Source organism: Lepidochelys kempii, chromosome 4 (assembly GCF_965140285.1).
Source record: "Lepidochelys kempii isolate rLepKem1 chromosome 4, rLepKem1.hap1, whole genome shotgun sequence".
In the NCBI taxonomy this organism is placed as follows: Eukaryota; Metazoa; Chordata; order Testudines; family Cheloniidae; genus Lepidochelys; species Lepidochelys kempii.
The window spans coordinates 83,538,911-83,566,897 of record NC_136383.1 but is presented as its reverse complement, the minus strand read 5'-3'; the positions used below and the strand labels follow the sequence as shown (position 1 = coordinate 83,566,897).

General features: G+C 40.1%; 1 protein-coding gene across 1 annotated transcript; it reads right to left on the bottom strand.

Annotated features, from left to right (window-relative positions):
* Positions 1-158: 158 nt before the first annotated feature.
* On the bottom strand, positions 159-27,987 carry ASAH1 (N-acylsphingosine amidohydrolase 1). The gene is made up of 14 exons (XM_073341910.2): positions 27,803-27,987; positions 16,888-16,934; positions 16,594-16,684; positions 15,258-15,344; positions 13,447-13,525; positions 12,244-12,318; positions 10,844-10,889; positions 8,522-8,666; positions 6,876-6,930; positions 6,560-6,641; positions 5,741-5,872; positions 5,281-5,404; positions 4,427-4,483; positions 159-3,266 (listed from the first exon to the last, which is right to left on the bottom strand). Exons 1-14 carry the CDS (start codon positions 27,872-27,874, stop codon positions 3,177-3,179), a joined length of 1,182 nt encoding a protein of 393 aa, XP_073198011.1. The 5' UTR covers positions 27,875-27,987; the 3' UTR covers positions 159-3,176.

Genomic DNA, 27,987 nt, shown 5'->3' with positions numbered 1-27,987 from the left:
TTGTAGCTACTCACCATAACACTATCTACAACATAAATTAAATTTAAGAGGCTGTGGGTATAAGTCAAAAAACAAACTTGGTCCTACAAGCTTAATGTATGGAGGTGGAGAATAGGCACTAATCCCAGGTATAATCAATGACACATACTCCACACATCTGAGTTTTATTATTATTTATTTATTATTCTTGGAATCCTGCAAAGCAAGTAATCAACTTTAGTTATGTAAAATTTTCCCGTGCCAGTCATGTAGGATAACTATGGATGCTTGGTTTAAGCATTAGAGCCAGGCAAAGTTTTTCAGCACACAGTAAATTTGCCAAAAAATACATTTTTGGGGGGCACTGAAACTATTTGCAAAACTGGATTGATTTGGACCAGTGGTTTTGGCTGATCTTTACACACACATTTAAATAGACTTTGGGCACATCCTTTAGCAGTTTAAGGAAAGATTAACACTTTTTTTTATTTAACCCTCAGTAAATAAAATTACTAAAATTCACAGGTGTCAGAGTAACAGCCATGTTAGTCTGTATTCGCAAAAAGAAAATGAGTACTTGTGGCACCTTAGAGACTAACCAATTTATTTGAGCATAAGCTTGATTTTTTTTAAGATAGGCTGGCTGCTTAAGTGGTCCCTGTGACAGACCCTAAGGCAGGTTCCAGCCTCCTCTAGGAGCATATGGGGGAGTGTAGGGAGAGTGGTCTAGGAAAGAGATGTCATTTTTATATAGTTTTAGCAAACTGATTGGGATGAATTTTTTCCCATTTGACAAGTTTTTTAAAAACAAATTATTAAAATAGAAAACTAGTTTCTTTTCTGAATGCATTAAAATTGCTGGAGACACTTAGTCTATCCTTTCCAAAGGAATGTTCCTTAAAGCACAACAGTAGTTCAAACTCCAAAAGGCAGATATTTCAGAAATTTGAGTTTGTGGGAAAATAGTTCTAATGGGAAGAGTTTGCAACCGTATGTGTAGGAGGTGGTGATATCTGCCCATGATAATCACATGCATCAAAAGAGACTTTCATAATTGTTGCAATGTAGGTTTATGGCTTCCGCATACTAAGCTCTTGACCTATTGAACATTCAGTGTTGAGGTACCTATTTTTCATCTTTACAGCACTTTGCAAAGGAATGGAGTTAGGATAAGTTGCGTGTAGCTGTCTGACTACCATGCCAGTTAGTCATAGTGGGGTGTGAATTTAGCATCTACAGAATCACTATATTCTCACTATTTAATCACACTTAGTTCTGTTGTCTGCTTTAAATTAAATTAAGCACTAGAGTGAAGACTACAACTTAAACCTCACTTTTTAGGAATATTTTTGGCTATTGAATACAAAACATTGGTCTTCCCACACCATTAGAATACTGTCTAGTCTTTCCCACATTTGTATACACATTCCCTTTCACACTTATGTTTAAACAGGGCACTTGTTTAAAAAGAAAAATCCCTGAAATGACAGTTGGCGTTTTATATGTTAAGCGAACGTTGCCTCTGTTTGGATGTAATTAAAACCTACTGAGTAGTCCCCTAAACCATTTTAATAATATATCCTGTTATAAACTGTTAAACCCTAATTTGTTTTATAGTTTGAGAATAGAAACCAGAAAGTTTATAATAGTGGTAATCGCTTAACAGTTTGGTATACATGGTCTTCATCTTTATTAACTGTTGCAATATCAATAGTCCCCCCCCCCCAAAATTAAAATCAATGTTCAAAACTTCTATTTCTATGTGAGACCGTGGTTCTCTGAAACTTCTAAGATAGTATCAGGTGGGTGAGGGAAAAGCCTCCAATGTGACCCAAGTATCTAGAGCGCAAGTTAGTGTGTACACTACTTCAGTTTTTTTTAAGTTGAAACTGTTTAAGCTTTGGCTAATATTTTGGCGTTTCATTTCAAAATTGTGTTTTGTTCAGAAGTAGCTATTTACTTAGAGGGTGAAACACCTAAAACCATTCTGAAACAAAAAAGAAAAACCCACCCAAAACAAGCAGAGAACCAACAACAACAAAAAAAGTTTCACTTTGAAACAGTGTTTTTTGGGGATTTTTCAGTTCTGCCCAGGAACTGGAAAAACCAAACCCATTCACTCAGCTCTAGTAAGCATCTTCAACTTCTCCCTACAGTTTGAGTATTGTCCCAATTTACTAGTTCTGGTTTCTATAGTTCCTTTGTCCTTAACAACTGAGAAATAGAACCAACATTACTGGTTTTTCAAATACTACTTTTGTAGTACACTCTCTGTACAGCTTTACATTATGGTTTTATCTGCTATTTAATAATTGGTGTTTATGTTCCTCACAGGATATTTTCTCTACTTGATGTAAGTTGTTTGCAATGTCCTATTTTCATTGCAAATGACACACTGTTATATTACACCTGAGTACACAGGTGTCTTGTGCACCAGTGACTCATACATAGGCACTTTGGATGTCAAAATAGATAGATATTCTCTAGGAAAATTGAGGAATATTAATGTTTTGAAATGTTATTTTTGTTAGAGTGCAAATGTCATGCCAAGGAAATAACGTGGGTAAAAATCTCCCAAACACCAAAGTCTACTTCTGTCCCAGATCTAACACAAGACATTCCCCAACAGCTTGTTTATTCTAATAGGAGCTACTTTATGGATAGGTCATTTTACACACAGACATTTTAGAAATACATCCTTAATAATGAATAGCTGCATTAAACATTCTTCCAAACAATATAAACTCTTAATTTTGTTATTGTGAAAAGAGAGTAAGAGAACTCATTTAATCAACTGCCTCTTTTACACCATTCCCAGTTTTCTCATACTGGGAGAGGGTGCCATGCTAATGCAATTTTGTAGTTTAAAAGCATATACTCTAAAAAAGGAATTTTCAGATAGTGAACAATTGTGGTAACAAATTAGAAGGGACTAATAGGTGATTGTTGTATTACACTTACAGCAAAGATACTTGGAAGTAGAAACAAAAGAACACTAGTTGTCTGAACAGTCAATAATTAAGGAAGCAGATGGATGACCTGTCCTACATTGGATCTATTCTTAGCTATCTGCAGATAGCTATCAAACTTCTGATGAAAAATCTGTAGGCTGAAGATCCCCTTTCCAGAGGTACAGTTATTTTTATTGAAGGGTATCCAATTCCAACAGGCAGAGCTCATCCCAGATGGGTGAAGGATCACCATGGACTACAGGAACCTATGCACTCCCGCAGATAACTTTCTGAACGGCCTTCCGAAACCTCCATCAGTGTTGTGCACACAGTCAGCTAGCAAGAGAAAGGAAACTCATTTTATCCCTCCTGTGATTCACATTTTACCTATTTCAGATAGTCCCTGAGGAACAGAGAGGATGAGAACTATTTGGCTCTTTTAGCTTCTAATATTTCTAGCTGTATATATTATGAGGTTTGTTTTTAGTAAAACATTAGGTGTATGCTGTAAGAGCAAAAATTATTATGTTCTTGCCATCCACAGAGGTAAAAAGCCTATAGTCTAGCCACTATGATTAGTTATAACTAGATTTAATCCTAATCCCATTGAAGAACCGACAAGTGTCCATTCTATGCTAAAAGAAAAACTTTAGGCATGCTGGGACGTAGCACCTTGAGCTGCAACCCGAAAGTTTTAAAAGAATTAAGTCTAAGTTATGTGGATTGCCAATTAACCAGTTTTGTACTATGCTTAATGAAGGCCCAGAACCTCTGAAATGTTTTTGAATCAGTGTATTTATAAAAGAGGAGACATTATCCTAAAATTTACATCACCCCTATAAAAATAAATCAAACACTTTTCATCCCTTGATCTGTGCTCCTTGACATTCGATTCCTTGCTCCTGGCACTAAGGAAGATAAGGTGTGTGTGATGACTCAATTTGTAAACAGAGTGGACCAGATTTATCCCTTGGATATTTAAACTCTAAATTCATAGGTAACAGCATGAGATTTGGACGAGGTCAGATTCACTAAGTGTTTTTGCCTCTGACTATTTACAGATACAAGTTTAAATGATTTCATATACATTTTGCAAGTGCCAGAGAACTTTGACGCCAACATATTTTGAAGGAAGTTTTACTTAGGAATCTCATGTCAGTACTTCTCCTTGCTTTTGTAATTTGACTGCTGTTAGAAACGATTAGATGTTCATCCTTTTTTGATGAAGTTGGATTTGCTGCACATCCTCTTACCAAACTAGTATGATCATCGCATTCTCACTGATGTAAAATAACCACTAAGACATCTACTGAAACATTTTCAAGACCAAGAATATTTTTTTTGTTTCAAGTGTCTACCAAAATATACAGAGATCAACCAGGGTCAAATTTAGAGTCAGCCATGAGTAGGTGAAACTCCACTGAATCTGGCCTAAAGTGATGTACCCACGTTGTGGAAATACATCACCACTGCAAGAAATGTGAAAAAATAGTTACCTTATTTAAGATAGGCTTTGTGGAGAGAACATCATAGATGGCTGGTAGGGAGATGTTCTGAAAGAGATGAGTAAATTGCAATTAGCTAGGTTTATATTAGCTCATGTTTACATACAAATTACATAGCAAGATCATGCTGAGAACAGTGACCTATCATCTTTGCTGACTACTTAAGCTATAAAGTTAAAGCAGACTGAAAATACATAACTCCCCAACCACCCTCCAGACATAAGATAAGCAGGCACTAGAGATTGGCAGGCCAGGCTTTGCTGAAGGTAGGGCAGTTTTGTAACATTTGGCACCTGTAAACTCAGCTGTAGTATTTTGCTCATGGATGAAGCAATCCCTATATGTAGTTTAGGAAGTGTTTTTATATGATCAGTTGTACCCCAACCTGCTTGCACTGCTGAAGAAAAAAATACTTCAGAAATTGGAGTTTAAAAATGCAAAGCAGTGAGAGCCTCAGGCTAGCCCAGGAAGAAGCCTCCCATTAAACCTAGCAGCAGCCAGCTGAGCTGCTTTATACATACATCATGTAGGCAAATTTGCATCAAAGCCTTAGTTAAAATAAAAGGAGTACTTGTGGCACCTTAGAGACTAACCAATTTATCTGAGCGTGAGCTGTAGCTCACGAAAGCTTATGCTCAGATAAATTGGTTAGTCTCTAAGGTGCCACAAGTACTCCTTTTCTTTTTGCAAATACAGACTAACACGGCTGTTACTCTAAAGCCTTAGTTGTTCCTGTTACCAAGCTAATGCCCTGAACTGCCATGGTTAGTGCAGACCCTTACTATGAGGTGGCTTGAGTTCAGATAATTTCAAAATACTAAATTAAGTTATTTTAAAATATTTACCTCTTGCTTTGTCTGGTTCATGCACTTCATTGCAGGTGTTCTACGGTCATCCAAGACAAGGGGAGTCTTCCAACGATCATAGTTTGTTTCCAACACGTACCATGTGCCCTTGTTTGCATTAAGGCTTGAAAAGAGATGTAAATGTGTGTTCATTTTCTGGTTAAATACTCCAGATACACTTTTCCCCCTATGCTAACTGTATCTGTATTTCACTGACGGCACTAGTTAAAGAATTTGAGATTCCTGAGCAGATTAGTGAAATAGCCTAGGATTATAAAAGCACTTTTTCCTGAATAAGCCAGATACTATATCAAAACGCTGCTTTTTAGAGTTTTTAAAGCTTTTAATCCAATCAAGCAATAAGATTCCAGAGTCAGCTTTTTAAGGAAAAAAGAGCTCATACATTAGACATAGGTGTGCCTATGTCAACGGAATTTGTCTTACTCTTAAGTGTACTTACTCCCAGACATCCAAGGCAGCTTGTCTGCTACGAGTGATCACACAGCCCTCTCCAGATTTGTTTCCGCCCAGTATGAAGTAAGCTGGAGCCAGTAGTCTTGTTTTAACCAGCTGGTCCTTTGCTTCTTGATAACTAAATAATGCATTAGAGAAAAAAATGTAGTTCAACAAGACTCGTGTGCTTTAAGCCCTACGAATACCCAAACATTGATGCTCAAAGTATTTTCCATTATATCAGGCTTATTCAATAAGTAAACTTTAATAGAACTATATAAAGTAACAATACTGAGTTTCTAGAAGTAAAAATTCTCCAATAGCAAGCTGCTCATGTTTACAATTTGATTTTCTATTAAAAAAGCCTACAGTTTTCTGGGAGACGTCTCCTGGATAGTTTTTTCTTTTAATGGTTGTCAAGACAGAAATGGGAACTTTTTTATGACCCACCTAGTGGGTTGCAGCGAAACAAAGCATTTTTTTCCCCAATATCATGACATCCTAACTTATGTTAGTGTCTGAAGAGGTTCTGTCATGATATGCCACTCGAGAGGTGGAAGTGGTCCTGTTAATTTTAGCTTCATTTAAGAAAACAAGGGCTCGTCAGGAACCCCCACACATGCATGCCAGGAAAAGGTTCCTTTTCTAGCTTCTAAAAAGATCTACCACACATTTTTAAAATAGGCAGAGATCAGTTTAATTTTCAAGTTTCTAATAAGAGATTAAAAAAAGAGTAGGGGGGTTCTAAATGTTAATATCCACAACCATGATAAATCCACATCCATGATAAACAAACCCACTGGAAGATGACCAGAAAACACGTTACCTTGTACCGTTCTCTAGCACAGTTCTGGTGAGGAAACCCATCCACATACCATCTCTCCTCCCAAGAATCCACTCAAAGATTCCTGAAAGAAATCACCTGTTATAACAACTTTTCTTCATAGAGAGACAATCTTATTTCCCCTTGACTTTTATAGCTTCTACATCCCTGGTATAATCCCTAGCCTCAGCTTCTCTGTTTTTCCCCGTCTTGTACATCTGACACTGACTTCAGTCTTTTTTTTGTGTGTAAGTTAGCAGATGCCCCTAAATTTTGAAAACTTTGCTATGTATTCAAGAAACAAGTCTCAGTTACTCACCAATGTAGCCACCATCAAGACTGAAGCGCTCATTCATTGTAAGAGTGAAAATTCCCTGGGAAACAGTAAACAAAATGAGTTAGCTTTCATAATGAAGTGAAAGATACTTTTACTAATTACTGACACTGCAGTGAGTAACACTGTACTTTAAGGTGGACATATAGCCTGATCCTGTAATCTGCTCTGTGTGTGAATATTCCCAAAAGATACCAGTGGAACTACTCATTGAGAAAGGAATTGCAAAATTAGACACGTGCAGCAGAACCTCACTAATCTAGATGTGGGTAAGACCAGGCTGAACTGTATTCTGGGGTTTGTAGCCTACTGTAGCAAGCCACGAAGATTCTCCTGTCGTGCTAATCCAATGCTGGGGTCATTCTCCCTTCAAACCACTACAGGAGCATCACATCAGCTACCTGCCAATAATGTATCCGACCTCCCTTTTAGCCACCTAATTAGTCTCCCAGAAAGAGACCAGACCTTAGGAAAGTTCCAGGCTTGAAGACTTGCCCCATGGCATGGTCACTGGTACCACACTTATAAATTATAGTCGCACATGAAACTACCAAGGTGCATGAGCTTCCAGGTTAATTTCCCCAACCCCTCCTGTGTACTCCACTCCTCCAGTGGGGTGGGAAGGGAACTCAACAGCTAAGGCCTAGACTCCTGAAGGTGGAACTCACACTATATTGCTGGAGCTCATTTTACTGTGTTTGTGGCTAAAATGGTAGAGAAGAGTGGAACAGAGCATTTGGAGAAGATCTGAGGTGATGGTAAAATATAGGGAAAAGAGGAGGCAGAGAGAAAAGCCACCCGTTTGAGAAGCAGGGTGTATGTTTATAGTCAGTGTTTAAAATCTTGATTAAACCCCAGATCTCAGCTGCCTAAGAATCAAGACAAGTTAATTTAAAATACATGCCTACGTTTGCCAGGAAGAGAGATGAACACATAACACTAAGAACACTGACTAAGTTCAGCTCTTTGTCTTTTTGGGAATCACGGGTGATCTCATTTTTTGCTTGCTCACAAAGCTGCTCATCTGGGGGAGGGATAGCTCAGTGGTTTGAGCATTGGCCTGCTAAACCCAGGGTTGTGAGTTCAATCCTTGAGGGGGCCATTTAGGGATCTGGGGCAAAAATTGGGGATTGGTCCTGCTTCAAGCAGGGGGTTGGACTAGATGACCTCCTGAGGTCCCTTCCAACCCTAACCTTCTATGATTCTATGATCTAACTTTTCTTTTTTTAAAGCCAAATCTGTGTTAGATACAAGACCGCACGATTCTGAATTTTGAGAGTGTGTGAAATTTTCCTTTAGCTATACAAGCTAGCTTCAAAGTTCAAGTATTTTATGTGGGCAATTTCCTTTTATAATGAAATTGTGCAAATCAATGGCATTTTCCAACAAGTATCCTTTCTTCTTTTTCCATTCTTTGGAAGCATACATTTCCATCTCAACTATAAGTAAACTTGGATGCTATAACTTGTGTAAAGGGCTCAGTTACAAAAGATGGACAATCTCTGAAGGTGACAAATGAACAAGTTTCAAACCTGTTCCTAACTGATCCTTAGAAGGAAGGTTAATCTTGCTCTAAAAAAGGAAAATCTGAGCCAGAAAGTTTTGTGGTGTTGCAAACAAAGAACACTTACTGGTTTGATTCCAGACACCATGCCCACATATCCCGCAAAGTTTGTAGACTTAAATACTGTTTTGTTGTTTCTCTGGAAGTCCAGAGTCACCACTAAGGGCTTCAGTTCCTGAGTTATAATCCAGGAACTATTTTTTATGTCCCACCTACAGAAGGAAAGTGTGCATTATTAAGACAACTCTGCTAACCCATGTTATTATACAGACTGCAACATTTAACTATGCATTAAATGTACACATAAACCCAATACAACAGTGTTCTTAATTCCACATTTAGCATTACTTTTAATTCCTTACTTCTAGCGAATCTATGCATGAAGAAAGTGTAAATCAAATTTATAAAATGCAGTTTATGGGTGAATATATGGTTTTAAAGACCCAATACTGGCCCACACCTGATTGTTCAGTGCCAAACTGGACCTCTACGCAATACTTACTAAGCCACCCTAACCCTATTAGTAAGGGGTCATGAAGTGATCTCAACTGTCATAACGACCCCACTTTTGGCAGAGATTACCTGGAATTCCAGGAGCTACTGAGACTTTTAAAGCACCCCAAAGATGTATACCTCTTGGTGGTCTCCGCCATGAGATTTGATCACCCTTTGTCCATCTTTAGTTTAAAGTCTCAGCCAGGTCCTTATCTTATACAGACATTGAGAAACCAAAGACGCAATATTATCAGGATTCATTAAAGAGACATAGAGGTTTTCTTTGTTGAAAGCTGAAAGAACCAGAGTTGAAGTTGTTTGTGGGGAGGTTATTATTGATATTAGTCAAGGGACATTTGAAAGATGCTGAGGAGCACTGATCAATGAAGCTCGAATAAAAGAGCAGAAGTTCTAGTAAAAATATGGAGAAGACAGTAGTTATGGTTAATTTGTGGAGGTATTAGAAAAACCTAGATAAAACTGACATTTCAGAAATGTAATGGGTGAATAAGTTAATGGAATTCTGAAATTCTTGGCTATAAAGACAGTTGGAAGGAAAACTACTGCCAAACAATGGAGCTCACTCTATTCAAACAGAGAGTGGAAAGGAACATGATACAGAATCATTAGAAGATATATAATAGTGAGTAGACTCCAGCTCTGGACAGAACAGATTGTGAATACTGAGAGAAGTCAAGAAAACAATGACCTGTACAATAACGGTTACCCAAATCTAAACTGAATTGTTTAGAGACATTGCTCAGAATATTACACAGTTGAGTCTCTAGTCCATCTGTCTATAAGCAGCAAGGTGTACTGTAGGCCTCAGATACTAAGGACATAACTACATGATTATAGTTATTTAACAAAAAAACTGAAAACAACCTGAAAGTACAGTGATAGGCAGGTTAAACATATACAAATTTAAAAACAAAGCACATTAAGCAGCACCAGAGAATTTTAAGAGTGGTAAGATCTCACCCTTGTTTTGTACTCAGTTTACTATTTATACTGTTTATGGTTTACAATCTCTGAGCTAAGAAAAATACAAACTGGTCAAACTCTTGCACTACCATGTGGCAATATTTGGGATGCAAACTCTCCAAGAGAATTTAGAAGATTATTCCATGGAAACATTTCTACTGATCTTAGGAGATGTAAAAGCTGAAGTGTGTCTGACCCAAGCTATCCTTTTAAGGAAACTCAATTCCAGAGTTCACACTGATGGTGCTGTTGTGCGGTATGTGTGTATACACACACAGGACCATAAAACAAGCAGCAGGAATAATCCAGATGACATGGTACAAGTGCTTCTTCAGTTCACATGATGCTATTAGAAGAATTAGATATTGACCACAGCCAAAGCTTGGTGACCCCGGTGATCCACTACTTTTCTTTTACACGGTTTCTTTTGTGTATTGTGCCACAGCAGATGCTGTGCTCTGGAGTGAGTCCCACCTGCTGGGACAGAGTGGAGCACACAGAGTGCAAGTGTTTCCAGCAACTATTCATGCCCATTCCCTGGTGTGTGTGAGGGGGTGGGGGGGATTCACTTGGGCCATCTATGGGGTTCTTCCATGCTAGCAGGACAAGATATGATTTTTTTTAAAAATGGAACAGCCATTTCTGCTAAGTATGGAAGAAGGGTCATTTTACTACTTGAGGTAAAGAGCTGTACTCTTACCCTGTACTAGTCTTTTTCATTATACCAGCAATATACAGTGAAGAGTTAATTAGTAACAGTAACTAGTTGTGACAAACAATGTGTAAATGTTAAATTAATAGCTTGTACTGAAAAACAGCAGAGTAACATTCACGCCTCGGTTGCTTTTAGGACTCTTATTTGGAATCATTCTATGATTTCTAATGGGCAGATAGACACACATGTACTTACCCCAGAAATAGTCCAAAATCTAAATTTCTAGCATGGTACAGCTTTCCTGGATTTAGAAGAGAAGTTATTTTAATATATTTTTAAAAACAGGCATGTCTAGGGGGTTAAGGCTCTGACTAAAGAAAAACAGGCAAGCTGAACTCATAGCAGATAGATTTTTATAACTGGATGGTGTTGTGGGTGTTCTTGCTATACCAACATGGATGCTAAAGAATACCATTCTATATTAAGAATGATTAGGGAGACCAAAGAGATATTTGGAACAAGTCTGCTTCTAAAGCTTTTCCTTTCTAAAATTTAATGTTTCCTAACCTTAGTGTTTTTTCTCTGACACTTGTCCCATTGTTTTCTATATCAAAATGGACTCCAATCCCCAACATTATTTGGGGATTAAAATACAATTCTCCCAGTTTTTCCATTACTTGTTTTTTAAATAACATGGAATGTTATCAAATTAACATGATAGAACACCTGAATGAATACATAATCAGGTAACTTTAAAAATGCTGTGCCTTCTTGGAAAGGCATTTCAACTACCCTAGTAAATCTGAAACCTAGGCAAAGTTATAGTAGTTTACAGATTGCTAATAGTGTTTCAGAGTCCCTGGAATGATGAATACAAAGCAGTTCCAGTTTACTGCTTCAATCCACAGCTGTTTGAGGGTTTTGTTTTAAATAAGTAGATCTACTCTGTTTGTAAAGGTGTTTTTTTTTTCCCCTGCTCTAAAAACTCTGTTTATGGGAAGAGTGACCATGCAATATCAGAACTCATTTCCAGGAAGGGGAAAAAGCAGCAAATGAAATACTCATGTCATTTGTTCACTGAATTCACTCCTACCCTCAAAACTATCACCCATTTGGCTGAAAAATGGAAGACTCCTTTTGCGACAACTCATATTAGTGTCTGTGCAGTTTAGGAAGGGGAAAGAATGGACCAAGAAAAGAAACCCAGAAACCCAGTTCTCTCACATAGCAACTGAGAACACTGCAACGATGGAGTGATTTTTTTTTTTTTAATTCAGTAGGTATGAATCAGCCACTTAAAACTATTTTGGTTTAGAGTTATATAAATGCTGCCCATCACCACAGTATCTGAGCACCTTCCACATAAAGTACCGAACTTGTACATAGTGCTCTTCATCTCTAGATCACAACATGCTTTACAGTGTTCAATATCATCATCGCCTCTACTTTCTAGAAGGGGAAACTGATGCAGGAAACAGCAACCTTGAGTAAGTCACTTCATCCAGCTGGACAGCAACAGAGCAAGGAACAGAAGCCAGCAATAGCAAAGTTCCTAGTGGACTATTATCAAAAGCTCAACCAAAAAGTATTTACACAGGACAAAAGCCATTGCTCCCATAAGATTCACAATAAAAGTGGTTAAGAACAGACTTTACCTGATTTGTCTTCTGCTACTATTGAAGTGCATACTGTAAAGATTTCATAGAAGATATTAAACAGAACAATTTCTCCTAGGAAAAAAAAGGAGCATTCAATCCAAGTGCCAGACTGTCAATAAAAAGAGTAGCTATTAGAAAAGAAGTCTATTGGAGAAAGGAGAATCCTACAGCACTACCTCTCTAGAATTTCAATTTGACTCTTAGGGTTTGAGTCAATGGCCAGTTCACTTAAAGGCAAGAGCCTCAAGAGGTATAAGGAGCTTCAATATCTTAACTAAACTAACACGGGGACTAGATTCTCTTGCACCTATATGCCCACCCAAATCTGACACTGAAGATACAGCTTTCCTTGTTCAGCAACTTGCATCACACAAGATCTTCAACATAGCACTGCTCGTGCTGCTTGCACACTGCCAGGATTGTTGGGGGAAAAAAGCACAGATCAGCAGTTCTCCTGATCTGCCTGGATTCTGGCAGAGAACATGTAGTACCCAGAGATCCAGTGTGAGAGTCTGCACACACACCTTATATTAGCATGTAGAGTACATACGCTGCATGTCCCCCTAGCACTGGTATAAACAGCAGTGTAGATGGTGAGGCATTGCTTAGGCAATTCAAGTCACATCTGAACCCTGTGGGTATGTACCCTACATGGCTCTCCACATGTCCAAGCAGCACCTCCCCAGTCTACAAGGCTATTTTTAGCAGTATGGCTCTGGAAGTGGGATGCCTTTCATTTGCATGTGTAGCTGTGGCCTGCTTTTTACTATGGCATGTAGCTACACATAGCCTTTCTGGGGAGAAAAGTCCCACAAGCACTCCTGCCCCTGCCCCTGCCCCCTCTTGGCATGTTGGGAGTGGGTGTAAGGAAATGCAAAGAACTCTCAACAAAGCAGTGCTGCAACTTCTAGCAGTCCTAGATTGAGAGCCTCCATATCTCTCAGCAGAAGATCTGCCTCACAAGGCCATCAGAGAGAGGGCATGGTTGGACACAAGGGTTACAAGTTGCAATCTTTCAAGTGTCATTTGCTGTCATATTCCTACAGATAATGTGTTCATATAAATCATTAAATTATCATTATATACTGAATAATTAGGTAGTGTAGGCTAATGTGATAGATAAATGCACTGCAATTTTAAAGGGGAGGAAGAAAAATCAGTGATTCAGACATTATAGAACTGAAATGTTGAAATTATTACCCAAAGGAATGCCCGAAGCATTTGCAATCCCTTTGAGCTCTTCATTGAAAGGGTAGGGAAGGGTGGAAATCAGCCGAACCTGGGGGACAAAAAAAATACCAAACCCACAACTTGTTTAAATTGTAACTGATGATGAATAATATCTTGGTCTCTAAACAGAGGCTCTCTCCTCCTTAGTCACATCTTTCTAGGCTGACATTGTAAAACTGGACACTGAATATCTGCAAATATTTGAGGGGTTTGTGGAAAAAACTGAAAAGCAAGGAAGCACCTTAAGAATAAAAATTAGTTTATTAAAATCTCTACACTCAAACAATGGAGATGGGCACAACGTCCAGTTAATTTTTGAGACCACGGACTGTTAAGACCAAGACAAGACCAAGGCATCATTCACAATAATGCTGATTAGGGGAATCCCTACCTACACTACCCATTCCCCACCACAGAGGCAAATTGGAGTGACATCAGACTGTTGTATATTGTGTAGGGACAGACCTGGCCGCCTGCTGCCTTCAGGATGAGGCAAGCAGAGTTGTCTAATGTTATGTCTACACTGCAACTAAGAATGCTTCCCAGTCCAGGAAGACACACACACACAAGCTCTGCTTAAGATAACCTGGCAAAGAATTAGCTGACCAGCTACAAGCCTGCCTGATGCCCGGATCCATACTTGGGTGGCTACTCTATGTTTCAACATCCACTCTGCTCTTTTTAGCACATTAGCTTGAGCATGTCATCTTGCTCCCTGCTCAGGTCCTGTACCAAGTCTGGATCAACTAGGCTTGAAGGTTTGACCCAAAGAATCTAACTTTTATTAAGAGTTTTAAAGATAATCATTTCAGTCAGTTTAGCAGCTGAGGAGGTCTAAAAATTTACAAAGGATAAAAGGGAAATTGCAGTGTATACAGACATGTCTTACAATATAGATCAGCAGATTTATCAACACCACATCTGCAATTTCTCTTGCTTTTGTCCCTTTTACCCTTTGCAAAACTGCACATAGTAAAATGGTACTTTTAACTCCAGATATTACTGCTGCTGCTCAAAACTGTACTGTTTCAATTCAGTTTTGCCACACTCGTGAATTACTCACAAATACTTCACATATCTGCTAGTAGTTAAAGGGGAGGGGGCCACAGTTTTGCGGTTAGTCCAAAACAATGGACTCTGATCAAGACCGTTTGGTAAATTCATAAGTGCTGTTGTGGTCAGACACTTGTCACATGCAGTGAACTAAAGAAAATGACTAAGGAGTACAGCACAGCAGAAAAAACAGCATTGCAGTAAGTCTGTTTTGTTAAAGAGACCGTCATTTTCAATGGCGTATGAATTTTCCTACTAGATAGACTACGTTCAAACTTTCTTGAATTCATAAGAATTCCCCCAAACAGAACACTTGCAATAATTTTTTCCTCAGTTTAGTATCTGTCTTCCAATAGAATTTAACTCCAGAAAATAAGTTTTCTAAACTAAGAGTAAGTATCTATCACATCTGAAGTCTCAGTCTCTGGATAAGTAACAGGCTTAACCTACAGCAAGGGAAAAACTTTGTAACCATAAGGATAGTTAATCTCTGGAATAGGCTTCCAAGGGAGGTTGTGGAATCCCCATCCAGGTTTTTAACAGGTTGGACAAACACCAGTCAGGGATGGTCTAGGTGTATTTGATCCTGTTTCTGTGCAGGGGGCTGGACCTGATGACCTCTCAAGGTCCCTTCCCGCCCTACATTTCTATGGATTCTAGGACTGCATTCTGGAGGCTAGGGCATGCAGTTGGAGGATTAAAAAAAATTAGACACTGAAGATACTTACCAACTTAGTATCCACTATTTCAACCGCTTTGCCACTAGGGACGAATGCATTTGCTATATTTTTAATACTCTGAATTACAGTCTTCAACTAGAAAGGCAAAAATTTTAAGTTAATAGAGTTCAAGATTGTGATACTTTTGCATTTTAATATAGGAAATGATAGGAAAATGATAATCTGATGCTAGTGATGAGACAAACATTGCCAGTCTCTGCAGCCATTTAAGAGCCCAATTCTTGAACCCTTACTCACTATCTTATTCACACAAGACGATAAGGGCCCTACTCTAAGAAACTTCGAGTATATACACTGGAAAAGCTTCAAATTTTCTCCACTTGAGAGCACATAACAAATGCAGCCCTGTTGTAAATGGTGCAAATCCACTGATTTGGTTTACATGGTTCAAGAGGGGGTACATGATCTAAAATATAGGCAGGTGTTTTCCAGTCTAGCTAAAAACAGATTCCTAAACTTGCATTTGGGCAAAAGCAGAACTAGCTTAGTTTTAAGAGGCGATTAACAGTCCCAGCTGACACTGGAGTCAATGCAAGAAGCTCATGCCCAACACATCTGGGGAAAAAAGCCACTTCTAATTAGAGGCCTAAATATGATTTTTAAGGCTAACTTTAGAGACCAGCAAACTTGAAAATTTGACACAGTTCCTTTTCTCTTTAGGTTCAAACCAAACACCTTAATATTGTTCAAGAGTTATTCCTACCCAATGGCTTATTAGATGGCTTGAATGAACCAAATTTAGTGACCTCTTTCCACTCCACAAAAAACTCCACCACAGTTGGTGCCTTAATTTACATACAGTGTTAGGAAGGCCAAAAACAGTATGGTGATGAGGAATGTACTACCCATTCAGCACCAGAGTCAGTTTCTCCATATTAGGAAGGAGGCATACTGACTGGATCGTGTGGGAAAGTTAAGACTACTGCCACTGTATCCTGCGTTTGTGGATAGAATACTTCAGCCCCCAGAAGGCTGTCACTCTGGCACAATTCCCCCGTAATAAACGTGTTTAGATTTGAAGAGGAAAAAACTTAAGTCCACCTCGGGAAACACCACTCTTCAAAGTGTTCTAATTACTAGTTAACTTACCTTCTATTAAGTCAGATCTAGTTTGACAACCTACATTTTGTAGGAAGAAAGTGTTTACTTAGCCATTTTATTTTTTTTCTGGTCAAGACCTTAAGTCAGATCAGTTTAAGTACAGAAGACTGGAATTAGAAACGTTAATCATTAAATATTTCAAAGATAAATTCTTCCCACTCCATGAAAAAGTTGTATACAAGTTATTAAAGCTAAACTTAAGAGCAAAAGCTTTATTTCATACCTCCATTTTTTTGTCACTCATCAACTTATCCCATCTTCTGCTGGGTGGTAAATCAAGATTTATGATGTATATAGGAACCGTCCCTTTAAATCTGAAAAATGAGTACCAAAGTTCATATTTATACAGGTTTATACATTTGTGCTATACCAAGTACAAGGCCAAAACTATGGAAGAGATGTTTTCATTTGATTCTGTTATGTAAGCAAGCCAAAAGTTTAAACTGCTTTTTTTCTTCCCAATTCACTGTTTTCCTGTAATGTGGTAGAAAGTGTAGTAGTAATTGGAGTTACTCACGTTGGTCCTGTAGGAGGATATGTTTTACTTCTGCAGTCTTCTCCAAACTAGAGAGAGAGAGAGAGAAACAATACTGTTTAAGAATGCAAGGTGTTTTTTTTTTTTAAACCAATTTCTTGGTTATCTGACTTTTGTTTTTAATATGCCAAGTAGTCTTAGGTTTTTGGTCCTTTTAAATGAAGCATGTCCAGTGCCTCTGTGTCAGTACAGGTGCTTCCAGTTTGACCAATTAGGGGGACTAGGAAGCACATGCAGCTATAAAGGATCAGGGAGAAGCACAGAAGGAGGGCAGTTTTGGGGGGGGGGGGGGGGGAAGCTACAGAGATGTTTACTGGCTGACTGCCCCAAGCTAGAGAGGAAGTTACCTACTGACTTCCAAGCTGGAGAGCTGAAACCAAAGACCACAGAAGACTAAAGGCAAGGGTGCAACGAGGGGTTTACCCAATGAGCTACATGCTGGAGAGCTGGAAAAAGGTTAACAGGAGTGAGGTATGTTCCCCTGACATGGATGAACTCCCAGCAGAGAGGGGTCCCTGCTGGGAATAGTGGGGTTGTACTCCAGGTGAAATGGTTAGGTGGCTGTTCGGCAGAAGGCTAGGAGAGGACCAAAGAGGTACTGGGAGTGTGGTATGTGCTATGTCAATGGATTAGATGCACTGGTGGTGATATAGATGGACTATGCTTTGGGACTTTTGTTTTTGATTTGCATGATGTTTTTGTAATAAATGGGCCCCAAGGAGGGGTGTTGAAGCAAGAGAGCCTGCTGAGGAGTCCTTAGAGGGCCTGACAGAGGAAGTGGGACAGTAACCCTGGCCTTAAGGTGCTCAGACACAAGGGGGTACTTTGGGATGACCGGGAATCATTCATACTTTTATCATAAAGGATAATATAACCTGTTGGTTAGCTGAGCAATCACAACAGGCTGGGAAAAAATCCTGTATTTTGGTAGTCCAAGCTGAACAAGTGAAATTATTATTTATTGCTTAGTGGACAAGCTAATGGCTTGCATTTAATCCTATATATTAACTGATTATTCTACTGTGATCAGAGGTGCCAGTGATAGCACTTAGCATTTACAGAGCATTCTGTTCATAGGTCAGAATAATTCAGAAGCGTTAAGTAAATCACAACACACGTGCAAGACAGGCATGTTAGACAGTATCCTTGTCTTACAGATGGGTGGCAAAGGCACATACAAATTAAGTGGTTTGCCTAAAGTCATCACAGCTTGCTATATGGTACAGACATTACCGACTGCTGATGTGAGCAGCTAAACTGGTGCTGAATATGACTTAAATACAAGGTAACATTTGGCACCATTTAATTAATTTTACATTCAGCACCAATATAGAAACTGATTAACTGCAAGCATAATCCCAAGCATATCAGCTGCACCCAATGAGTATTCTTTTTGTAGTATAGGGAAGTCTAGGAGTCAGCATCAGGGTCAGAACCCAAGTCTTCCTGCTTCCAATCCTGTGATGCACCAGCTATTTCACTCTGGCAACTCACCTCATTTGACTTGTAAGCGTAGCCAGCTAACAGAAGTAATGGAAAAAAATTACCAGCCTGCTTCTGAGTTTTGTTCACCCAAGTACACCCCACATTGCCCTACCGAACAAGGGCACACTGCTAACAACATAAGTGCACCCTGAAGTGTTTTATGGGCACAAATGCCATTTACAAGTAAACAGGCAGAAGGTCAATTATTTGCAGTTTGGTTGCACCAGTAAGAAAGATTAAGTTTGTCCTTGACAAATGGGCATACAACTCATTCAGACTAAACAACTGACAGCCAACATATCAGTGTTCAATAATCTGGATGGAGATGCAAGTTGTCCTTGGGCAACTCATCTTAAATTCCCTAGATTCATAAATTCAAATAGCCTGTGACATTGTGCAAGATACCTTCCATCTTACAAGTTATTCCATGGTATCAATCACAGAGGAAGACAGGACATTTAAAAGCGTTAAAGTTAATTCATACTTGTGCAATATAATTGGTGAGAGGATTTTTGATCTGTAACAAATTAATCTAGCGAAGAGAGTTTATACCCATCAGAGGTTACCCTTTGGCAGCTGCTTCTTACTCTTACCCTGTTGTGCTAGTCACAGCTAAGAACAGTCATCAGCAGAGCGCTGAATAAATGTAATACATTTGTATTCTTGCTGTTTTGGGTGATTGGTAAGAAACTTTATGAAGGGAATCACAGCTCATGCTAGACATGACTATAAGAAGTAAGCAGATTCATGGGCATGAACACAATGTTGCACAGTTATAATATCCTCTTCCTAATTAAGACAAATGTAAAAAAATTTCAAACTTAGAGGCAACTACCAAATTAAGGAATCTGAAATAAGGAAGCTAGCTGGAGACATCAGGTGACTGAGAAGGCTGTAAGGAGTCGGAATTCTGAACAGCAAAACTGTATCTTGTGAAACTTTTACATTTCACAATACTCAAAAAGGAAATATTCCATCACATGAAACTGTTTAACAGATAAAGCAAAATTAGGACTAGGTCAGGCAGTTAGTACAGTGCCACTTCAAAAATAGATACCTGGCTGAAAAACATTGCTAAACAGACAAATATTCAAGTATCTCAAAATGATAAATGGTTTTGTTGCCACCATTGTTTAAAAACATTATCCCTTCACAACAAAATTATAACACAAAACTAGGTAAACAGTATAAGTTTGAAGACTTCCAGGCAATGCACCCAACTGCTTATTAGTTATCTACTGTTAAGGGAAAATGACAAATTTCAGTTTGGAAGTTTGTCTCTTTTTTTAAGTGATAGCTGGATACTCTAGAATCCTTTTCTTGATAAGAAGCTCAATATGGTAACCTAAGCAGTCTATATTAATTGAGGAAATATTATTGCCTCTAGCAAATTGAACATAATAGGACATTAGCTTGAAATCCAACCTTTTTTTAAGTTTGGTGTTTCTAGTCCTACATATGCTGCTATATCCCCCAGCTAATTTTGGCTGTTCTATAATCACTTTTGCAAGGCTTCCCCTTTCTTTATTTGTGTAAAATAACCCACATAGTCAAAGGGGGTGTGGGGTGGGTGGATGAAACTGTCCTTTTATGTCCAGAAGTGACTTTTCTCTAGTCTTTCAGTTATAGTCAGTGTGTATTATGTCACAGTTAGTTAAAACACCACCCTTAACTTATTTTTAAAGTTCAAGAAAACAGACAAGTTTCTAGGTGGAGGGTTACAAACATAGCCTTCCATTCATGAACCAACACACACTGCTGTTTCCAGATCTTCAGACAGTTCTAGAGCATCTACTATTCATAGCTTTCCTAAGCAAAAAGCATGAAATTGACAAGACTGATTAGTTTCACTGCTGCTGTTCAGAAGCTTCTCTGGAGCAGCAGTGAAATTGACACATTTCCCAGCAACAGAATGAAATTAGGAGCAGGTCTGGAGCTATTACTGTGGTAAGGGAGACCCCTTCCTTTACAACTATCATGAAGCTGGAGGAAGGATAGAGGGGAGACACCCTCTCCTCTCAACAGTCAGGCTGCTCTTAGTAGACAGATCTTCTCTTCACTTTCAGAAGCCATGAAAGTGGGCTTCAGGTATGTCAGACACTTAATCAGAGGCTGCTACAAAAAGTGGAGCCTGGAAGCAGGGGCCTGAAGCGGCATCTTGTTAAAAATTCCTATACTTTCCTCTTTCTCAATAGCTAGGGAATTTTGGTTGAAGATAGGATAGCTTCTTGCTTGGACATTGGCCCAGACAGGCTGCATCTATCTTACCAACTTTTTGCTACCAGGTTTTGATTGTTAAATGTCGAGTAAAGTTTTTCTAAATTTCGTGTGTACATGAAAGTATGTGAGGGTGCGTGGCAGCATAAGTTACGAAAGAGAAATACAATAGATTGTGGAGGAGAAGCAGAAGGAAAAATATATAATGGAGGAGAAAGGTAATGCAATGCAGGGAAAGAGGTAAGATGGCTGAAGACCACATAGAAAAGATACACCATGATCAAAGTGAGTGAAGCCAAGTTACAAAGAAAGGGAGTCCAAAAAAGTCTATTAAATAGAAAATTGACAGTTACATTTAAATACAGAATATAGCTGTTGTAAACTGCAGGAAACATGGTGCCACAAATTTGTCACTGTAGAGTAGCATTAGTGCCCAGATTAGTAACAGTTGGGTAAACTTTTCAAGCCCAGCCTATTTACATTTATAAAGTTCATCTGGACATTTAAATTGTCCATTCTGAGCATTCCAAGCAACAGGGATTTCATCATTGCCTTGGAAGAATATTCTGTACTCCAGAATTTCTGGAAATTTTCCTCACTACTCAGTCTAAGATTTCCCTTACCTAACCCTATTATTCCTAATAATCTCCCTTTGCACAACTATAACTTTGAATAGTATTTTATAGATTAAAGATATCACATTAAAGCTATCAGACTAATTGATATTCAGCATTTTTTTGTAACTGAAGACAGCTTAGAATTCTATGTTCCATAAAACAGTTTCTTTACCTCTCCCATTACAGGGCAGTATTCTGCCATGCTGTAATAATCCTACTGATGTTTTTCATCCTTCAGAATAATAGTAACAAGTAATACACAACTTAACAGAATTGCAGACAATGCAGATACGGCAAGTGAGCCCAATTTTCTTCTGCTTTTAGTTCTATCTAAATTGAAATGGCAAGACAAGTTTTGCCCTCAGTTACATGTGTACAACCCACTGAAAGCATTCAGTTACAATCTGTGCAATTCTCAATACAATGGGGTTACACAGCTGTAACTGAAAGCATTAGGATATTTAATACTAGTGACAAAGTGACAAGAGAAACCAGCTTGATAGCCAGTGGTATGAAGTATACTTTAACCTAATACATCTGCATCAAATCAAAAGAAACCTGAAGTTCTTTAAGAAACTGAATCACACAAATTAAAAGTTATATAGTCATCCACTTCACCACCAACTCTCCCATCACACCTCTAAATAGCCTACCCCAACACTTTTTCACACTAGTGCCTCTAAACCACTACAGTAGTATGCTCCATGTGAACATGGAGCCCCAAGGATACACCTGGGTGCAGTCAACTACAAGATCAGGATCTAAGAATCTGGCTGGATTTTTAGATCCCCTTTGCCTCCCTTCAATTACCTTTGCAGTACTTTCATTATAAACATATTACAAATATTTGTTGTACTGGTGAAGGCCACATTTCATATTTTAAAAGGTATGATCACTTAGAATCATAGAATCTCAGGGTTGGAAGGGACCCCAGAAGGTCATCTAGTCCAACCCCCTGCTCAAAGCAGGACCAATTCCCAGTTAAATCATCCCAGCCAGGGCTTTGTCAAGCCTGACCTTAAAAACCTCTAAGGAAGAAGATTCCACCACCTCCCTAGGTAACCCATTCCAGTGCTTCACCACCCTTTTAGTGAAAAAGTTTTTTCTTAATATCCAACCTAAACCTCCCCCAATGCAACTTGAGACCACTATTCCTTGTTCTGTCATCTGCTACCATTGAGAACAGTCTAGAGCCATCCTCTTTGGAACCCCCTTTCAGGTAGTTGAAAGCAGCTATCAAATCCCCCCTCATTCTTCTCTTCCATAGACTAAACATCCCCAGTTCCCTCAGCCTCTCCTCATAAGTCATGTGTTCCAGTCCCCTAATCATTTTTGTTGCCCTCCGCTGGACGCTTTCCAATTTTTCCACATCCTTCTTGTAGTGTGGGGCCCAAAACTGGACACAGTACTCGAGATGAGGCCTCACCAATGTCAAATAGAGGGGAACGATCTCGTCCCTTGATCTTCTGGCAATGCCCCTACTTATACAGCCCAAAATGCTGTTAGCCGCCTTGGCAACAAGGGCACACTCTTGACTTATATCCAGCTTCTCGTCCACTGTAACCCCAGGTCCTTCTCTCCAGAACTGCTGCCTAGCCATTCAGTCCCTAGTCTGTAGCAGTGCATGGGACCCTGCACTTGTCCTTGTTGAACCTCATCAGATTTCTTTGGGTCCAAACCTCCAATTTGTCTAGGTCCCTCTGTATCCTATCCCTACCCTCCAGCGTATCTACCACTCCTTCCAGTTTAGTGTCATCTGCAAGCTTGCTGAGGGTGCAGTCCACGCCATCCTCCAGATCATTAATGAAGATATTGAACAAAACTGGCCCCAGGACGGACCCTTGGGGCACTCCTCTTGATACCGGCTGCCAACTAGACATTGAGCCATTGATCACTACCTGTTGAGCCCGATGATATAGCCAGCTTTCTATCCACCTTATAGTCCATTCATCCAGCCCATATTACTTTAACTTGCTGGCAAGAATACTGTGGGAGACCGTATCAAAAGCTTTGCTAAAGTCAAGGAATAACATGTCCACTGCTTTCCCCTCATCCACAGAGCCAGTTATCTCGTCATAGAAGGCAATTAGATTAGTCAGGCATGACTTGACCTTGGTGAATCCATGCTGACTGTTCCTGATCACTTTCCTCTCCTCTAAGTGCTTCAGAATTGATTCCCTGAGGACCTGCTCCATGATTTTTCCAGGGACTGAGATGAGGCTGACTGGCCTGTAGTTCCTCAGATCCTCCTCCTTCCCTTTTTTAAAGATGGGCACTACATTAGCTTTTTTCCAGTCTTCCAGGACCTCCCCCGATCACCATGAGTTTTCCAAGATAACAGCCAATGGCTCTGCAATCACATCTGCCAACTCCTTTAGCACTCTCAGATGCAGCGCATCCAGCCTCATGGACTTGTGTTCATCCAGCTTTTCTAAATAGTCCTGAACCACACTCTCCACAGATGGCTGGTCGCCTCTGTGACTGACTTGAACTGGGACTGTACAGAACATTGTTGCAACCAAGGTCCTGTAGTAGCACCAAAATTGTATAACAGGGGTCAAATAAGGTGTCTAAGACAAGGTTACGGTTTTCTGATTATGATTATGCAATCTGTATGCATGTATCATTTTTGTATTTAAAGTTAAGTATTGGCTCTATACTGTCTGTATTTCAAACTTGTGCTATGCTTCTGCATGACACCCCAGACAAGTTGGTGTCAGCTCTGCCTAGCCTGCTTGATGGCCCATTAAGGACCATCAGCTATACAAGTGACCCACTGAGAGAAGGCAAACATGCCTTGTGACTCAGCAAGGTATGCAGGGACATGCCTATGGACAGAACTCTGAGGTTTTTCCATGCCATGTGATGGACAACTTGTCTTTGGAACAAAGAAAGACAGACCACATGGCAAGAGAATATAAAAAACTGCTGCAGCTCCTCCATCTTGTCTTCAATCCTGCTTCATACCTCTGGAGGAGCTTTGCTACACTGGAGCTTTGAACCAAGGACTGAAAGCCATCCCAGCTGTGGATGTACTCCAGAGACTTTATTTGAACCTGCAGTTTATTTTATCACTGCTGCAAGCCTGAACCAAGAACTTTGCCATTACTGTATGTAATTGATTCCATTTAACCAATTCTAGCTCTCATCTATATTTTTTTCCTTTATGAATGAACCTTTAGATTTTAGATTCTAAAGGATTGGCAACAGCGTGATTTGTGGGTAAGATCTGATTTGTATATTGACCTGGGTCTGGGGCTTGGTCCTTTAGGATTGAGAACCAATACCCCAGTAAAAGAAAAAAGGTTTTCATACCCATCTGTCCCATAATGAGTGGCACTGGTGGTAATACTGGGAAACTGGAGTGTCTAAGGGAATTGCTTGTGTGATTTGTGGTTAGCCAGTGGGGTAAAACCGAAGTCTTCTCTGTTTAGCTGCTTTGGTTTGCCTTGGTGTGCATAGAACTCCAGCCTTGGGCTGTAACTGCCCTGCTTTAAGCAATTGGTCCTCAATTGGCACACTCAGTTGGGTCCTGCAAGAACCAGCATCGTTACAGCCTCCTCCCCACACTGTGCTGCCCAGTGCAGTAATCTGGGAGCTGACCTTCTTTGTGAAGACAGGCAAAAAAAGCATTGAGTACATTAGCTTTTTCCACATCCTCTGTCACTAGGTTGCCTCCCTCATTCTTCTTGTTGCTAACATACCTGAAGAAACCCTTCTTGTTACTCTTAACATCTCTTTCTAGCTGCACCTCCAGGTGTGATTTGGCCTTCCAGATTTCACTCCTGCATGCCTGAGCAATATTTTTATACTTCTCCCTGGTCATTTGTCCAATCTTCCACTTCCCGTAAGCTTCTTTTTTGTATTTAAGATCAGCAAGGATTTCACTGTTAAGCCAAGCTGGTCGCCTGCCATATTTACTATTCTTTCTACACATCGAGATGGTTTCTTTAAAATACAGCCAGCTCTCCTGGACTCCTTTCTTATGAAACAAGAAAACTGTTACCTAGACCACAGAAAGTCATAAAAGGAAGCAATTGTTCTGTTGTAAGTTGCTGTGGACTAGGGAGAAGAAAGTCAGAGGACTCTTCTTAAAACAAAACTTAACTATATTGGCAGAAAGAACAGGAGTACTTGTGGCACCTTAGAGACTAACAAATTTATTAGAGCATAAGCTTTCATGGGCTACAGCCCACTTCATCAGATGCATAGAATGGAACATATAGTAAGAGGAAAATATATATATTTTTTCATACAGATAAGTTGGAAGTTACTATACAAACAGAGGCTAATTAGTTAAGATGAGCTGCTATTAGCAGGAGGAAAAAAAACTTTTGTTGTGATAATAAAGATGGCTCATCTAGACAGTTGACAAGAAGGTGTGAGGATACTTAACTTAGGGAAATTCAGTATGTGTAATGACCCAGCCACTCTGTCTCTATTCAAACCCAAGTTAATGGCATCTAGTTTGTATATTTATTCAAGATCAGCAGTTTCTCTTTGGAGTCTGTTTTTGAAGCTTTTCTGTTGCAAAATTGCCAACCTTAAATCTTTTACTGAGTGGCCAGAGAGGTTGAAGTGCTGTCCTACCAGTTTTTGAATGTTATGATTCCTAATGTCAGATTTGCATCCATTTATTCTTTTGCACAGAGACTGTCTGGTTTGGCCAGTGTACATGGCAGAGGGGCATTGCTGGCACATGATGGCATATCACATTGGTAGATGTGCAGGTGAACGAACCCTTAAGGCACGGCTTATGTGATTAGGTTCTATGATGGTGTAGCCCATGAAAGCTTAGGCTCTAATTTGTTAGCCTCTAAGGTGCCACAAGTACTCCTGTTCTTTTTGCGGATACAGACTAACACAGCTGCTACTCTGAAACTTGTCATTATATTGACAGGCATTTAAGTTATTACTGTTTGCACAGCTTCCAGCCCAATGAGGTCCCAATTCTGAATGAGGTCTCTAGAAATTACTGTAATCCAAATATTTAAACATTTTTTCATCTCAATGTATACACGCAGCTCACTTCATCTACTACTGAAATGAAGTTACAGATATTGAGAGGATTAATTCAGAGGTGTAGGAAAGTTACAGGTTTCAGAGTAGCAGCCATGTTAGTCTGTATTCGCAAAAAGAAAAGGAGGACTTATGGCACCTTAGAGACTAACAAATTTATTTGAGCATAAGCTTTTGTGAGCTCTAGCTCACTTGCTGCATCGGGCTACCTCAAAAGCCAATTTGTGTAAATTTAATCAGCTAGGAGTTTAACTAGCTTGGATAGATTTCTGCTATTCTGGTTATTGCGCAAACTTTGAAGTGTTTTCTTTTTCCACTGAAGAAAATCCAAGCTTCAATTCAGAAAAGTTCCCTGGGCCACTAACTTCAGTGGAGTTTTTAGAGAAAGTGGGGTCTTACAAATGTTCTCCCATAGGCCACCACCACTGGTTTTTCTGTGTATTATCTTGTCTGTACATTTCCTAACCCAGGGAACATGTTAATTGTATGTTTTGTCATATGAAGCGGAATAATAAATACTTCTGGTTACTCCTAGAAGATCTCATTTGAATACTAGTTTTCTGCCTATACCTTCTACAGAGAATAATCAAGTTTTCCCAATAACGTTCTGCACATTTAAATCACCCTGCTTAAACAACAAGACCACTGGTTAACTAGTTCAGGGCATCACTAAACAATGTAAACAGCCCCAACCATCTCCTGCTTTACCGAATAAAGCTATACATTACAAATAACCCATACAAAGAGTGGTTTGGGGCAAATAGTTAAGAAGAGGAGAACCCATAACTTCAGCAGCACATAAAACAGGCTGAAAAGGATTTGCTCTTACTGTAGACTATACAGTACCACTTTCTGCACAGCAATACACCAAGCTCCTACATCATTAACAGGGGCTACCGTTTATGAGTTTGGCCACCTGGAATTCAGTACCTAGATCAGTGGCCTAACTTTCAGAACAGCTACACACCCCCAGCCTCCCCTGAAGACAGAGGATAAGATACTAAGAGAAGCAGTCAGGAGCACTGCACCTCTGCCATGCTGGAAGGTCAGGCTGCAGTGCCTAATTTCGGGAACCCCACTCTGAAAGTTTAGACCGATACCAATTACAAGAACAACTGAAACCAGCTTGACTCCCAGGATCCTAAGCCCCCACCTACTTGCTATTAACCCAGGCGCGGCAGCCCACTTCTCTCTCAGCCTAGGGCGGTGCCTTGAAGAGCGAGGTGCGGCCCATGCACATAACTAGTACCGACAAGGCTCCGCGTCCTCCCCCGGGGACCCAGAGGCCGAATCAGGCGAGGGCCGCCTCTGCCTGAGAGGAGAGCGCTGCAAGGGGGCACAACCCCAGAGAGTGCCCGGGCCGCTGAGGGCCGCGCTCCGTCCCGCAAGCAGGGGCAGCCCTCGCCCAGCCCGGCGCAGCTGCAGTTCCCCCCGGTGCTTCCCAGCAAGGCGCTGCGGGTGAGGCTCGGAGAAGGGCGAAGCCCCGCACCTCCAGCTGTCACCCGCGGGGAGTAGCCCTGCAGCCTGCCCCACGCAGCAGCCCAGCATGCCCCGCTCACCGGGTCCTCGGCCAGCGCCGCGAGCGCCGCGGCGGCAGTGACCGCCAGCAGCGACCAGCGCGAGATACTCATCCTCCCGCTGGGCCCCGCGCACAGCCACCGCACACTGACTGAGCCGGCACGCGCAGGAACCAGGAGAAAAGCGGCATCATGTGACTCGGCTCTGAGACCACACCACCCACGCC

Bases quoted from the DNA above. Each gene is read 5' to 3' on its own strand.
- ASAH1 (XM_073341910.2), bottom strand. From the start codon at position 27,874: ATGAGTATCTCGCGCTGGTCGCTGCTGGCGGTCACTGCCGCCGCGGCG. The intron at 10,890-12,243 runs GTAAAGTCTGTT...TTCTAAATCCAG, and splicing joins AGTAGCAGAAGACAAATCAG to GAAAGCTGTACCATGCTAGA. The intron at 5,873-6,559 runs GTAACGTGTTTT...TGCATTATTTAG, and splicing joins GTGCTAGAGAACGGTACAAG to TTATCAAGAAGCAAAGGACC.